The sequence below is a fragment of the Ostrea edulis genome, chromosome 7 (assembly GCF_947568905.1).
Source record: "Ostrea edulis chromosome 7, xbOstEdul1.1, whole genome shotgun sequence".
Taxonomy (NCBI): Eukaryota; Metazoa; Mollusca; class Bivalvia; order Ostreida; family Ostreidae; genus Ostrea; species Ostrea edulis.
In genome coordinates, this window is record NC_079170.1 from 68,911,056 (window position 1) to 68,923,357 (window position 12,302).

General features: G+C 33.8%; 3 protein-coding genes across 3 annotated transcripts in view; 1 reads left to right on the forward strand and 2 right to left on the reverse strand.

The window, feature by feature from the left end:
* Positions 1 to 5,517, reverse strand: part of LOC125653801 (ADP-sugar pyrophosphatase-like) — a 29,373-nt gene extending 23,856 nt beyond the window's left edge. Inside the window, exons 1-2 of the mRNA XM_048883421.2 lie at positions 5,120 to 5,517; positions 4,800 to 4,867 (exon numbers count right to left, since the gene is read on the reverse strand). Coding sequence (XP_048739378.2) covers positions 4,800 to 4,867; positions 5,120 to 5,410 — 359 coding nt within the window. The 5' untranslated portion in view covers positions 5,411 to 5,517. The remainder of the gene's footprint in view (positions 1 to 4,799; positions 4,868 to 5,119) is intronic.
* A 917-nt stretch (positions 5,518 to 6,434) lies between these two features.
* On the forward strand, positions 6,435 to 9,029 carry LOC125653799 (uncharacterized). Its single transcript, XM_048883417.2, has 4 exons — positions 6,435 to 6,564; positions 6,708 to 6,830; positions 7,006 to 7,198; positions 8,248 to 9,029. The coding sequence occupies exons 2-4, from the start codon at positions 6,710 to 6,712 to the stop codon at positions 8,780 to 8,782; spliced, it is 849 nt and encodes a 282-aa protein (XP_048739374.2). The 5' UTR covers positions 6,435 to 6,564; positions 6,708 to 6,709; the 3' UTR covers positions 8,783 to 9,029.
* A 1,322-nt stretch (positions 9,030 to 10,351) lies between these two features.
* LOC130048753 (uncharacterized) lies at positions 10,352 to 11,520 on the reverse strand. Its single transcript, XM_056145798.1, has 3 exons — positions 11,382 to 11,520; positions 10,784 to 10,964; positions 10,352 to 10,622 (listed from the first exon to the last, which is right to left on the reverse strand). Exons 1-3 carry the CDS (start codon positions 11,518 to 11,520, stop codon positions 10,385 to 10,387), a joined length of 558 nt encoding a protein of 185 aa, XP_056001773.1. The 3' UTR covers positions 10,352 to 10,384.
* Positions 11,521 to 12,302: the final 782 nt, after the last annotated feature.

The window sequence follows — 12,302 nt, forward strand, 5'->3', positions numbered from 1 at the left end:
TCTTACATGTACCTTATTCACAACGATACCTAATCTAACAACGGATAGCGTCTGTACATTTTTGTGAATGAGGAAAAAAAAACCTTCAAAATAGAAATTATCCGTTTAAAAATAGGAACTGGCTATTTAAATTGGCCCAACCACCGGACTGTCATCTAAAGTTTTGTTCCCGTCCGCTTGAGAAACAGACCGTCTCGGGCGGGCTATAATTTCCAACCCTGGTGTGTGTGTGTGTAATTGTACAAAAAATTGCACTTTCAATCGTATAAAGTGTTTTATCAATACAGTATACATAAGTGTAAATGTGAAGCATGAATATTCTGCTATATGTAATTATCTTTTAAATAAATGCGTTTCTCAACTAATTCCCAATGAAAAATCATAAAATTCCAATGTTTGAAATTTCATAACGGCTTTTCTTTACTGATTCTTTGTACGCAGCAATTTCAAAGTGAAAAGTACTCTGATGATGAGTACCTTAACGTTTGAAGTAAATTGATAACAGCTTGGGGAAATCAAACAATTAGATTTAACAACAGACACAGATTATATATAATTATACTACGTCAGCTATATATATATACCAAGCTAATTCTCTCCCTACCAAACGCTTACTTGCTTCCGCTGAAATTATGTATTTTGCATGTACATAAAAGTGATGATGAATTTGAACCCAAACACTGGATTTTCACTAAAATATTTCATCTAGCATAAAAAGACACGAAGTTTGGTGTTTATGTGAACATGTCTTTTTGTCTGTAATGTATATACTATCTATAAGAAATTTATTAATTTTTGCTAATACACTTCTTAGATTTAGTCCAAAAACAAGAGGTACTGTGAGCAATGTTCACTAAGAATACCCCCCGCTTACCCCAATCTCCCAAAGGGTGTTGGTAATAGGTATAAACTACCTCTTTTCTGAGTGTAAAAAACAAATGGCATGACAAACCGAACCATATTGCTACTTCGATGTCCAGTGCATGTGACCTTTGACCTTAAAATCGATAGGGAACATCTTCATCCCATGGGTAGTCCATATGTATGATATGGTGACTGTAGGTGGAAAGATAACGCTTTAGAGCCCAGAAACCATATTGCTACTTCGATGTCCAGTGCGCTTGACCTTTGACCTTTTGACCCCAAAATCAATAGGGAACATCTTCATCCCATGGGTAGTCCATATGTATGATATGGTGACTGTAGGTGGAAAGGATAACGCTTTAGAGCCCGGAAACCATATTGCTACTTCGATGTCCAGTGCGCTTGACCTTTGACCTTTTGACCCCAAAATCGATAGGGAACATCTTCATCCCATGGGTAGTCCATATGTATGATATGGTGACTGTAGGTGGAAAGGATAATGCTTTGGAGCCCAGAAACCATATTGCTACTTCGATGTCCAGTGCGCTTGACCTTTGACCTTTTGACCCCAAAATCAATAGGGAACATCTTCATCCCATGGGTAGTCCATATGTATGATATGGTGACTGTAGGTGGAAAAGATAATGCTTTAGAGCCCGGAAACCATATTGCTACTTCGATGTCCAGTGCGCTTGACCTTTGACCTTTTGACCCCAAAATCAATAGGGAACATCTTCATCCCATGGGTAGTCCATATGTATGATATGGTGACTGTAGGTGGAAAGGATAACGCTTTAGAGCCCGGAAACCATATTGCTACTTCGATGTTCAGTGCGCTTGACCTTTGACCTTTTGACCCCAAAATCGATAGGGAACATCTTCATCCCATGGGTAGTCCATATGTATGATATGGTGACGGTAGGTGGAAAGGATAATGCTTTAGAGTCCGGAAACCATTGCGTCTACAGACGGACGGACGGACAGACGGACAACCCGATTCCAGTATACCCCCCCCCCACAACTTGTTGCGGGGGGTATAATAATAATTGTAAACATGTATGATATGAAGGGGAGTTAAGAGAGGGGGCGAGTTGTCCCAAAGAGGGCGCAAGTTGTTTTGAGGGCGAGTTGTCTTAGGGGCGAGTTGTCTTGAGGGCGAGTTGTCTTGGGGCGAGTTGTCCTGATACCGAGTTAACAATATAGGTAAAATAAAAAGATAAAAATAAAAGCAGGAATGTTGGGGCAGCCCCCCATTTCAAAGTGTTCACATGGGGCTAAAATTTTGTTAGAAACATTTCTTAAAGTAATTAATTTTTTCCAATGTTTCCTAAAACATTTATTGTAAAATATTGTATTTATTTATATATTGTAAAATATTGTATTTACTTATATGTAAAATATTGTATTTATTTATATATTGTAAAATATTGTATAATTTATTTATATATTCATCGTAAAATAGGAAGAATTAATATCCTTTCTCAATCCCAGATCAATTTCATTTTGCTAACATCAACATCAGTGACGTGAATATTCAGAATTACGGGGGGGGGGGGGGGGGGGGGGGGGGGTGTGTGTGTGTAAATGTGATACATATATTATAACAAATATTAGTCATTTTCATCATAACTTCTAATATTTGCGCAAGTTACGACTTAAAGAAAGGGAATTTATTCCGAGATCATTGTAGTTCCGCTTGTTTACACTAACATGTTCCTGTGTGCACATGCAGGAATTTCAAACCGTAATGTGGCTGACGAAAAGCTAAACAAATACTACAAGAAAAAGGACACAAATGCACAGCATGTAATAAGTAAAAATAAGTCAAGGGAGGAAAAGAACTGTTATACAGTTTGACTTCAAAAAAAAAAAAAAAAAAAAAAAAAAAAAAAAACAACTCATGTAGCAACTGTCATATGATATTTAGGCAAAGATAAACACTCCAATTATCAACCAAAAGCAAATGAACTGATGACATCTATTAAAGGCGCTGCAGTCATGTCAGAACAGTGAGTTCAGTAATGCCATATGTAAAAGGGTTGTTGTGTAATATGAATGCACAGGTCTATGAAAATATTGTACTGTTCATCATTCCAAATAGGGAAATGGTTTATTAAGTAAAGAACGACTCATATTAATGTCAGTAAAGCTAAACTGCGGCAGTTATTTATTTTGGTTAACGAAACATCAAAAACATTGGCCTTATATTTATGCCTCGTTCACACGGATGCGCATTAAATTTTACTTCGAATCAAATTTGATGCGAAGTAAAATAATGCGCATTAAATTAATTCGAATTAAATAGCGTTCACACGGCGGTAATATTTAATGCGAAGTAAACTAATGCGCATTAAATCCGTATGCATCTGTATTAAAGGGTGCGCAAAAATATAGAATTGACTATGTTATTGAAAATTATTTTTATAGATATTTTACTGAATATTGTGTAGATACAGAATTCTTTGTTCAAAACGTTATATAGGCCTATATGTAGTATACTACATGTTTACAATTTACATACATAACTGATCTACACATAAAGAGTTTTTCGTCATGTTTATTCATATGTTCCCAAGAAATTACTTGTTATTTCCTCTAACAACCAGCATTCAATCAAAACAATATATTGTTTCTTCATGGGCCCAATTTTAAAACTTCGGAACGTCTTTTTCACCATTGCTCTGACTATTGTTGTGACGTAATTTCAATTACTAATACGTATTATAAATCTACTATGACGTCATATGGTATAAAAATTAACAATGAGCGGCATATTTGTTTTAAAAAATGTAAAAAAGAAAATCATATTATCACTATTTTAAAACATTGTTGTCGTATTTAAAAACAATTCCTTCCACATGTATTACTCAGTATGCCTATGCAGAGAACATATTTACATCTGACATTATCTAATGACATGCTGTCTGTACATGTTTTTAGTGATTATTATCATTTTGCTTAGTTTTTCGTACAAAACTAACATTAATATATATAGCTGACCATGGGTATGATGCATGTGACCCAAATTGGTCATTACGCATGCATCTACATTTAATTCAAATTAGCTTCGCAGTCTATGCGAAAGACATCGGACCGTCGAACCTGACCGATGTGCAGTGCCTCAGGTCCGACGCATCATTTTTTACACCGGACCGGAATGTCCGATGTCTCAGTGTCCGGTTTCGAGCTTTACTATTTTGATGCGGAGTCATTTAAATGTTTGTTATAAGTAAAAAATAGCACACAAATCCAAATACGTAAATGAATGTGATTAAAACCGCATGGACTGTCTAGAGTATTATACGGGAGGGATCCCTGGTATAGTATTACTAGTATAATAAATAAGATTCCCTTGGTTTTGCATTTTCACGTGTTTCACTTTTTTACATTAGGTTTTTCGGTCTGACAAAATTTGGTTCGGTCCGGTGTGTTCATTGATTACACAGGACCGAATGTCCTGTGTGGTCCAAAAAACTTTCGCATAGACTGGCTTCGCTTAGCGTTCACGACGTCAATTTTAATTCAAAGTAAACTAATGCGCATTAAAATCTCCGTGTGAACGCAGTTCAGATTTAATTCGGATTAACTTACGTTTAATGCGAATTAAATTCTTCGTGTGAACGAGGCATTAAATATAACACGCCAGTCTATTATTGGAAACCGGTGTTTTCCATTTAGATTTCTGAGTCGGCCCTATCGTCAGCAAATGTGCTATACCTCTTTAAAAAAAAAGATGTTTAAAAAAAGTTTTTTAAAATTTCATTGTACACAAGGAATCTAAAGTCGAGCTTAATTACCAGGGTTTTTTTTTGCCAATTAATATAACGAATTTAGTGACCGCTCACGTGATCACACATATTGCAAAACCGCCTTCGGTGAAACTTATTTCAGCATCATACTTTGGGGACCAGTATACCAGAAGAATTCCGATTTACCTCTCTCTGCCTGTTGGATCTTTGTATGTTACATTATTCAACGAAAGCCATTTCCCTCGTGCAACTTCCTGTAATATTTTAAAATACAAGTTACATAGGAGAGAGTCGTGGACAAAACTCAGCCATGGGATTACATATCACGTAACGAATATTTTCTTTGAAAAGCACAGAAATATAAATTAAACAACATCCAAGAACATTTGGAATTTCGACCTAACATGACATATAGCAGCTGTGCACTCTGGTGTAGGTTGAGTGCACGACATAACAAACCGATTCGCTAAATGCAAAACGACTGTACGATGTGAAGTATTGCAAACCTCTTCTTTCACAAACTGAGATGAATTCGGTGTTAAATTTGGAGTGTCATTTGTTGCCATCGTGCGAATAAGTTGCTTTGTGAAGTTTTCTCTGCTTATTGTTAATCTATTTCGGCGCAGACTTGCAGTATGAACGAAAAAGCAAAATTGGAATTGAAACCGCGTGCAAAATTTGTTTTGGATCATGATATGAAGAATGTCGAGTCCGATCGGATTTTCGTTGGTTCGATCACCGGTGGTCACTAGAGATTCCGGGATCCGGGTACGAATATTTCGGTCCATTTTCTCCATTCCTAGCTGTTATATATTTGGTCCGTAGACCAGCCCCTGGATCTCTAGGCCTACCAAGTCGGCGTGGATCTCATGTACATACATGTTTGTACATCAATGCCTCTTCCCTCTACCCAATAAATTAAAATTATATATGTAAATTTATCCAAAATATACGATTTCTCAGTCGATTACCTCCATAAGTCGTTCTAAATAGTCAGACGCGTAGCCAGGCCTACATTTGTACGCACAAACGTCCACATTTTTTGCAAAAAACTCTGATTTGTGAAATAGTCATCAATATTAATTGAACTAGCACATGTATATAAAAAGTGCATGCTCTAACTGTATATAGAAACATTGTTAGGCCTACTGTATACAACATTGTTTAGGGTTGTTTTTTATTTAATCTGTTCAAAGTTGTACGCATTCTTTCCAGATAAATAGTTCTGTCATATATGTCAGAGCAAAATGTCAGGCATCTATGAGGAAACAGCAATATCAGGTTTTCATTTGCATCCTGACTACAAATGCAGGCAAACCAAATGTACAGTATGGATACTGTCAGTGTCCTATTGGGTAATTTATTTCACCAAATAAAAAGTAAAATTCTTCTAAAAGCTGGGTTTTAGATAATTAGAAACTTAGCTTTTCAAATTTAACCAGAAATCATAATTGCCACAATTATGAATTTAAAATGATTTCATATTAATGATATATCTTTTATGATTGTATATTTCTTTTAATCAATTGAAAATATACAACACTTTTCTTCAGAAAAAAATACATGTATATAGGCATTTGATTACTCCTTTATAACAGATTATATTATTATCAAAATTAATTTTGTTGTTCCTTTTTATGGATTTGTAGGTTAGCACAGGCATGTAGTCACATAGGCGCCCCACTTTTTGCATTGAGTAATGCAAAAACTAATGAGACGACTTCAGAGATCTGTACATCTCAACCATGTAAATGGATCATTCCTGGGCGACAAACAAAGTCAATCGGACCAATCAGCACTTTGCTCAAGAAAAAGCTTAAATTGGCAGATACTGAAGAAAACCTTGATCCACTCGCAGCCTATGATCCTCGCCATTCAGATGACAAAGACATAAATATTAACACCACTCTGTGGCAGTTAAAGGAATTAAGAGATGTCTTTCCACATACAGGTATTAAGGATTGAATTTCAACAGGAAAAAATTACTTGTATAGATATTAGTATTTATAGATTTTAACAATTTTGTATAGTTAATTTTGAGGAGTCATTATGTCACCAATAGATGTCATTCATAAACATACACTTATTATGTAGGGATGTCCCACTTGTGGAATATACCCGACCATGCCCCAGAAGCCATAAAGGAAATGGAGGTCCAGGATATTGAAGATCCAATGGTGACAAGGATGAAAAATCTTATATTTTGTGAGGATAATGGTAAGGAATGAAAAAATAATTCATATATACTATATAACTATAATGAAAGCTGCAAAATTTATAGATTTTAATTTGATGGACATCAATATTATTTAAGAATATGCAAAATACTAACCATCATATGCATCCTCAGTTTAATATAATGATTACCTGATGATTAACTTTTACATTTCAGCACCTCAGATTACAATTGATCACGAATTGGTTGAATTTATTGAGACGAGTACAAGAGGCCAGAGGACATCAGAAATGTGGCAGAAACTACATATTGGTCGTTTAACCAGTTCCATATTTGGTGATGTATTGAAGGCTGGACCCAATCCAAAGTCTTTGATCAAGCAAATTGTAGAGGGGTCTAGTCTTCAGAAGTAAGTTGTGATAGTTTATGACTTTATAATACATGGGCATACGTGTGTATATAGGTAATGCGGAATACAAATACAGTGTAACGATAAAACCAGACAATTATTCCAAGCTAGGCCCGCGATTCCTTAAAGGGACTGGTTCACGATTTTTGAACAAAATATTTTTTATTTTTTATGTGAAACATTAAGAATATAACTAATTTAATGTTGACAACCAACATTTTGAACTTCTGAATGCAAAAATAAAAGCAATATTTTAGCCTTAAATCTGTGTTATGTAAACAAAGACTCGAGTCTTTTCATGTATACAAACACACCAGTGAAATGTTAATTTTGTAATACAAAACATCTAAATTTTGCATAGTCACAAATCTTAACTTTTAGATGACACATTTTACCTGAAGAATGGTTGAAATGTGAAAGATATAATAAACTTAGATCGATAACCCTTTCTTTTGAAAATTTCGTAAACAAAAACATACCACAATCTTTGTTTACAAAACAAAAAATGAACTCTCTAAAATGAGCTTCTGTGATAATGTATAACCTTAATTTTTGTGTGAAATCTTTTAAACACATTAGACAAGTAGATTCTGATCATCAAAAGTGAAAAACAAAATTTTCGGGAAAATCGTGAATCAGTCCCTTTAAAGTCAGGCTACATTTAATGTAGCTGGCATTATTCTCCAAGCTAAATATTCATAATACATCTGTACATATAGTATAAATTTGTAACATTGCAAAGTATCCGTGCAATACTAGTCGGGTGTTCTAACTACTGAACTACCCTGGCTGATATCATTAATTTAATATAAATTGTTGATTTCATATGTTGATATGGAAAACATAATATTAGAACTAAAATTATCATTATAATGTTATGAATGTAATACATTTATTATGAATGATAACACATGGGGATAAAAAACTTTAATATATACAATGTACTTGATCACCATGTTGTATTTCTTTTGTCATCATTTTATTTGATATACATATAACTAAAATTGTGCGGGCTTCTTTCCCTAGGTTAAAGTTCTGTGTATTTATAGGTATGCATCTCTGCCACCAGCTGTTCAGTGGGGACAACAAAATGAGGCAAAGGCACGCTCAGAGTATGTCAATCTGAAGACTGCCACAAACAACAATTTTAAAGTTGAGGATACAGGTCTCACTTTGTGCACAGATAACTCATTTTTGGGTGCCTCCAGTGACGGGAGAGTTTTTGATGGTGACAGTATAGGTGTACTAGAGATTAAGTGTTCATACTCCATCAAGGGAACTCAAGTAACAACAATGGAAGTGAGTGAGATTGTTGCAATGGGATGTCCAAATTTCTGTTTAGAATATACATGTAGTATGGAAGGACCACGTCTCAAAAAGAGCCACAAGTTTTATGCTCAAGTTCAGGGAGAAATGGCAATTATGCGATTACCATGGTGTGACTTTGTAGTATGGACAGACGCTGCTCAGAACAATATTTGTATTGACAGAATATATTTTGATTCAGAGTTTGTGTCCTCTATGATGCCTAGACTTATTGAATTTTATATGCATCACATTATCCAGTTACAGAGCTCCAGATAATTTCTATTATTTATCTACTTTTAAGATTTTTAATCTGTTCAAATTCTGTTTTCCTGAGATATAGTCATAAGAGCAATGCCACTTTGAATTTTATTCTCCTACTGGATAGAAGTAATTCTTTTCCCAATTCAGAATTTGATAAACTTCATAATGCATATTTCTGCAAAAAATCCTCATCCTTAAATATCTGAAGCTCTGAAGTTACATTTACAATGTATCATTTGAAGTTATTGCTTTATAAAAGAAAAGTCTGACAATAAAGTTGAAATTTCATCATACTTGTATATATATATATATATATATATATATATATATATATATTTATATATATATATATATATATTATGCACTTCTGACAGGAAAGACAATTGATTTTTTAAAATTTGATTTAGATAACCACACATATCATTGTTTGTTGTACAGTATACAAATGCCAAATCATGCAATGATCAACATTCATAATCAATAATTCATTAATCAATAATTAATTAAGTTTTGAAAGAAATTATTTCATATAATTTATCCCAAATGTATAAACAAGTGTCAATATCTTTGAAGAACAGTTTCAAATGACTGCAAGTGTCATTTTTATCAGATAGCAATGAATTTCTACATTAAACTAAAAAATATTCATTTGCCAATCACAAACCAACTGGAATCATACCATAAATATGGCAAGCATGGTTTATAAATATACATGAACAAGAAACGTGTAACATATGTACAGAAGTAGAGTTGTGTACTGATCACTTAAATGAAGCATAAGAATCATTTTCCCTTTAACAAATCTCACATTTAATATCTATTCAAGTTTTATGTCATGTTCCACCATAAATGTTTTGTTCTCCTATTTATCAAATTCCAAAAATAAAAAATATGTTGACATGAGTTCAATCAGAATGATTAGTTTGAAATCATTTTGAATTACAATTTGTCATTTTCATCAGTCTGAAATCAATTAAAGCAGCACTTCCTATAAAAATACACTCATGTACATAAATGGAAATTAATTTGTAATTAATGGCACATCAAGATTTGTTAGCCAACAAATCACCTGGAAAATGTTAGTGACTAATGGTTGCAAAGTTATAGGCATAACACCATCCAAAATATGAAAGTTTTTAACTCGACCTATACTCCTCTCTACATGTATTCTTAATGAGGCTATCTCCTGTGTTTTGAAAACTTCATCTGTTGAAAATTGCGGACATGCACCTCTAAATGGAGGAATGTTCAAATTACATTTTTCAATTTCCAATAGATCTCTTATCGTAAAACCTTTGTCCGCCATAACACTGTCATTTTCATCTAACAGATCTATAATACCTGAATTAATTGTCAGTTCTCTGTCAGATACCTTACCTGGCCAACCTTCAGATACAAATGAAATAACACCTGATGGTGTGATGCCAACAAGAAATTTCACAGTTGTATGATGTTTGTAGTTAGAAAATGTCATACTCGGATTTACAAGACTAGAGGACTTCTGTATAAAAAGTTCTGTACAGTCGAGTATAACTCGAACAGATGAATACTTTGATTTAAAAGATAATGGCATTGTTCTGTCAATGATATCACGTGCAGGAAATGGATTTAAAGATTTCAGTTCACATGCAAGTAAAGAAATCCAGGTGGAAAATATTTGGAAAAAGTACTCTCTGATATACCAAATCTATGGGCAATATCAGAGGTAAACAGTCCTAGTCTAAGTCTAAGAAGGACAGCAAGTAACTGGTCAACCAGCTCCAATGACCTCTTAGATTTCCTCTGTCTGTCTGCTGTCAGGTATGTGTTGGAGCCAATCCAGTACCTCATTCTCTCTGCCTTTGGTCTGATGGAGCTATATTAAAAAAGGATTAAATTATGTATTAGGATTATACAGCAATAGAAAAACATGCAATACAGATCTATATTTGAATGATGTAAAACTTAGCGAAAGGTAACTAAAATTACAAAGCTATGTGCCACTATGTTCAAATGTGACTAAATTTGTATGCCTACTTGAAAAGCCACATAAACACTGCAAAAGAAGGCAGCCCAGTGTAAAACTTTGTCTTGGCATCATCGTTGGCAACCTTCTCTACATTCCAAATGTATCTGGAGCGTTCTCTCTTGAGGTCGTCTAACTCCTTCTTCAAGGCAAGGTTCTCCTGTAGCAGAGGGTCAGGGTCACACTGTACACCTGTAATTAAAAGATAACATTAAGGATTGAGACCAGACAGATGGGTGTCTGATGACAAATTTATATTTGAATAGTTTGGTCAAGAAAGGACACAAAACAGTGGTGGAAGAGTCAAGAGCCCCACAAGTTACCCGACAATGACCAGTATACACATAAAAGTATGTGATTACTGATGTTTCTTTCATGAAATAGTTTATGATTTATAGATTTTATTTCATTTAATCTCTCATTTTTTAGGGGGTGGGGGTCTTAACAACAATAATTATAGTAGACCTCATTCATATTTTCATAAGACATTGACTTTTGATCTGGCCAACATGTTCAAAATTCAAGCCTAAACAATTAAATTTTGTATCTATATTCAATAATTTTTAAAAACCTCTTTGAAATATTAATATTTTCTTTTTTTATGTGTACCTTCATCTTTCAAAGTCTTTATATCAACATCATCAAGAATCATATTCTCATCATTGTTGTTGTTGATGTCTTGTAGACAGTTGGGTTGTGATGTATAATAGCTATGTGAGTACAGACTGAAGTCGTGGTGTCTCTGCATCAAAAGTCTCTCTGTTCTATCCGTCTCGTTGATTTCCTAAATTTTTTTAAATCATTTATATAAAACATATAATGCAGTTAAATTGTGATGTAACTCAATGTGAATAATTTTATCACAGTAGCTAACTCAACTGTCATTTCACCTCATATCAATTACAATATGAAAAAAAAAAGTCAAACAACATGAGCGTTCTTTCATAAATTGTTATTCTTACAATTTGAATCAAATTTTAGGCTAGATATTGACCAAGGATGTACAGTGACTGGCTATTAGTGAGTCATCATTTCATGACTATTTATTTGACAAATGTCTTTTTTAAAAAAACTTATTGCAACATTATCATGGGTCATAGCAACTTTTGGATAAAAAAATATATTGGAAAAATAGGATTTTATCATCAGAAAGTAGGACAAAAATAGGATTTTCTAAAAACGAAAATATGACCTTTATAGGACAAAGAACCTGATTCACAAACCCCATATTATGGACCTTAAAATATATAAAAATGAAAGTAAATGTTGAACAGGAGTATTGGTGTTATAAATATGTATCAGAATCCGGGGTTTAAAAAAATATGTTAGATTTTAGAAATAGGAGCACAACTAAAGCTGTATACATACTAGAACCGGATATGGTACCGTATTTTTGTCATTTTCCACCAAAAACTGGTTATTTTGTAAAGCTTTTGGCATACTGGTTTCATCTCGCCCAAAATATTTAACGTATTTTCATAATATACACCTTTTCAATAGAACATAAATTCAAAAATATTTTAGGGCGAG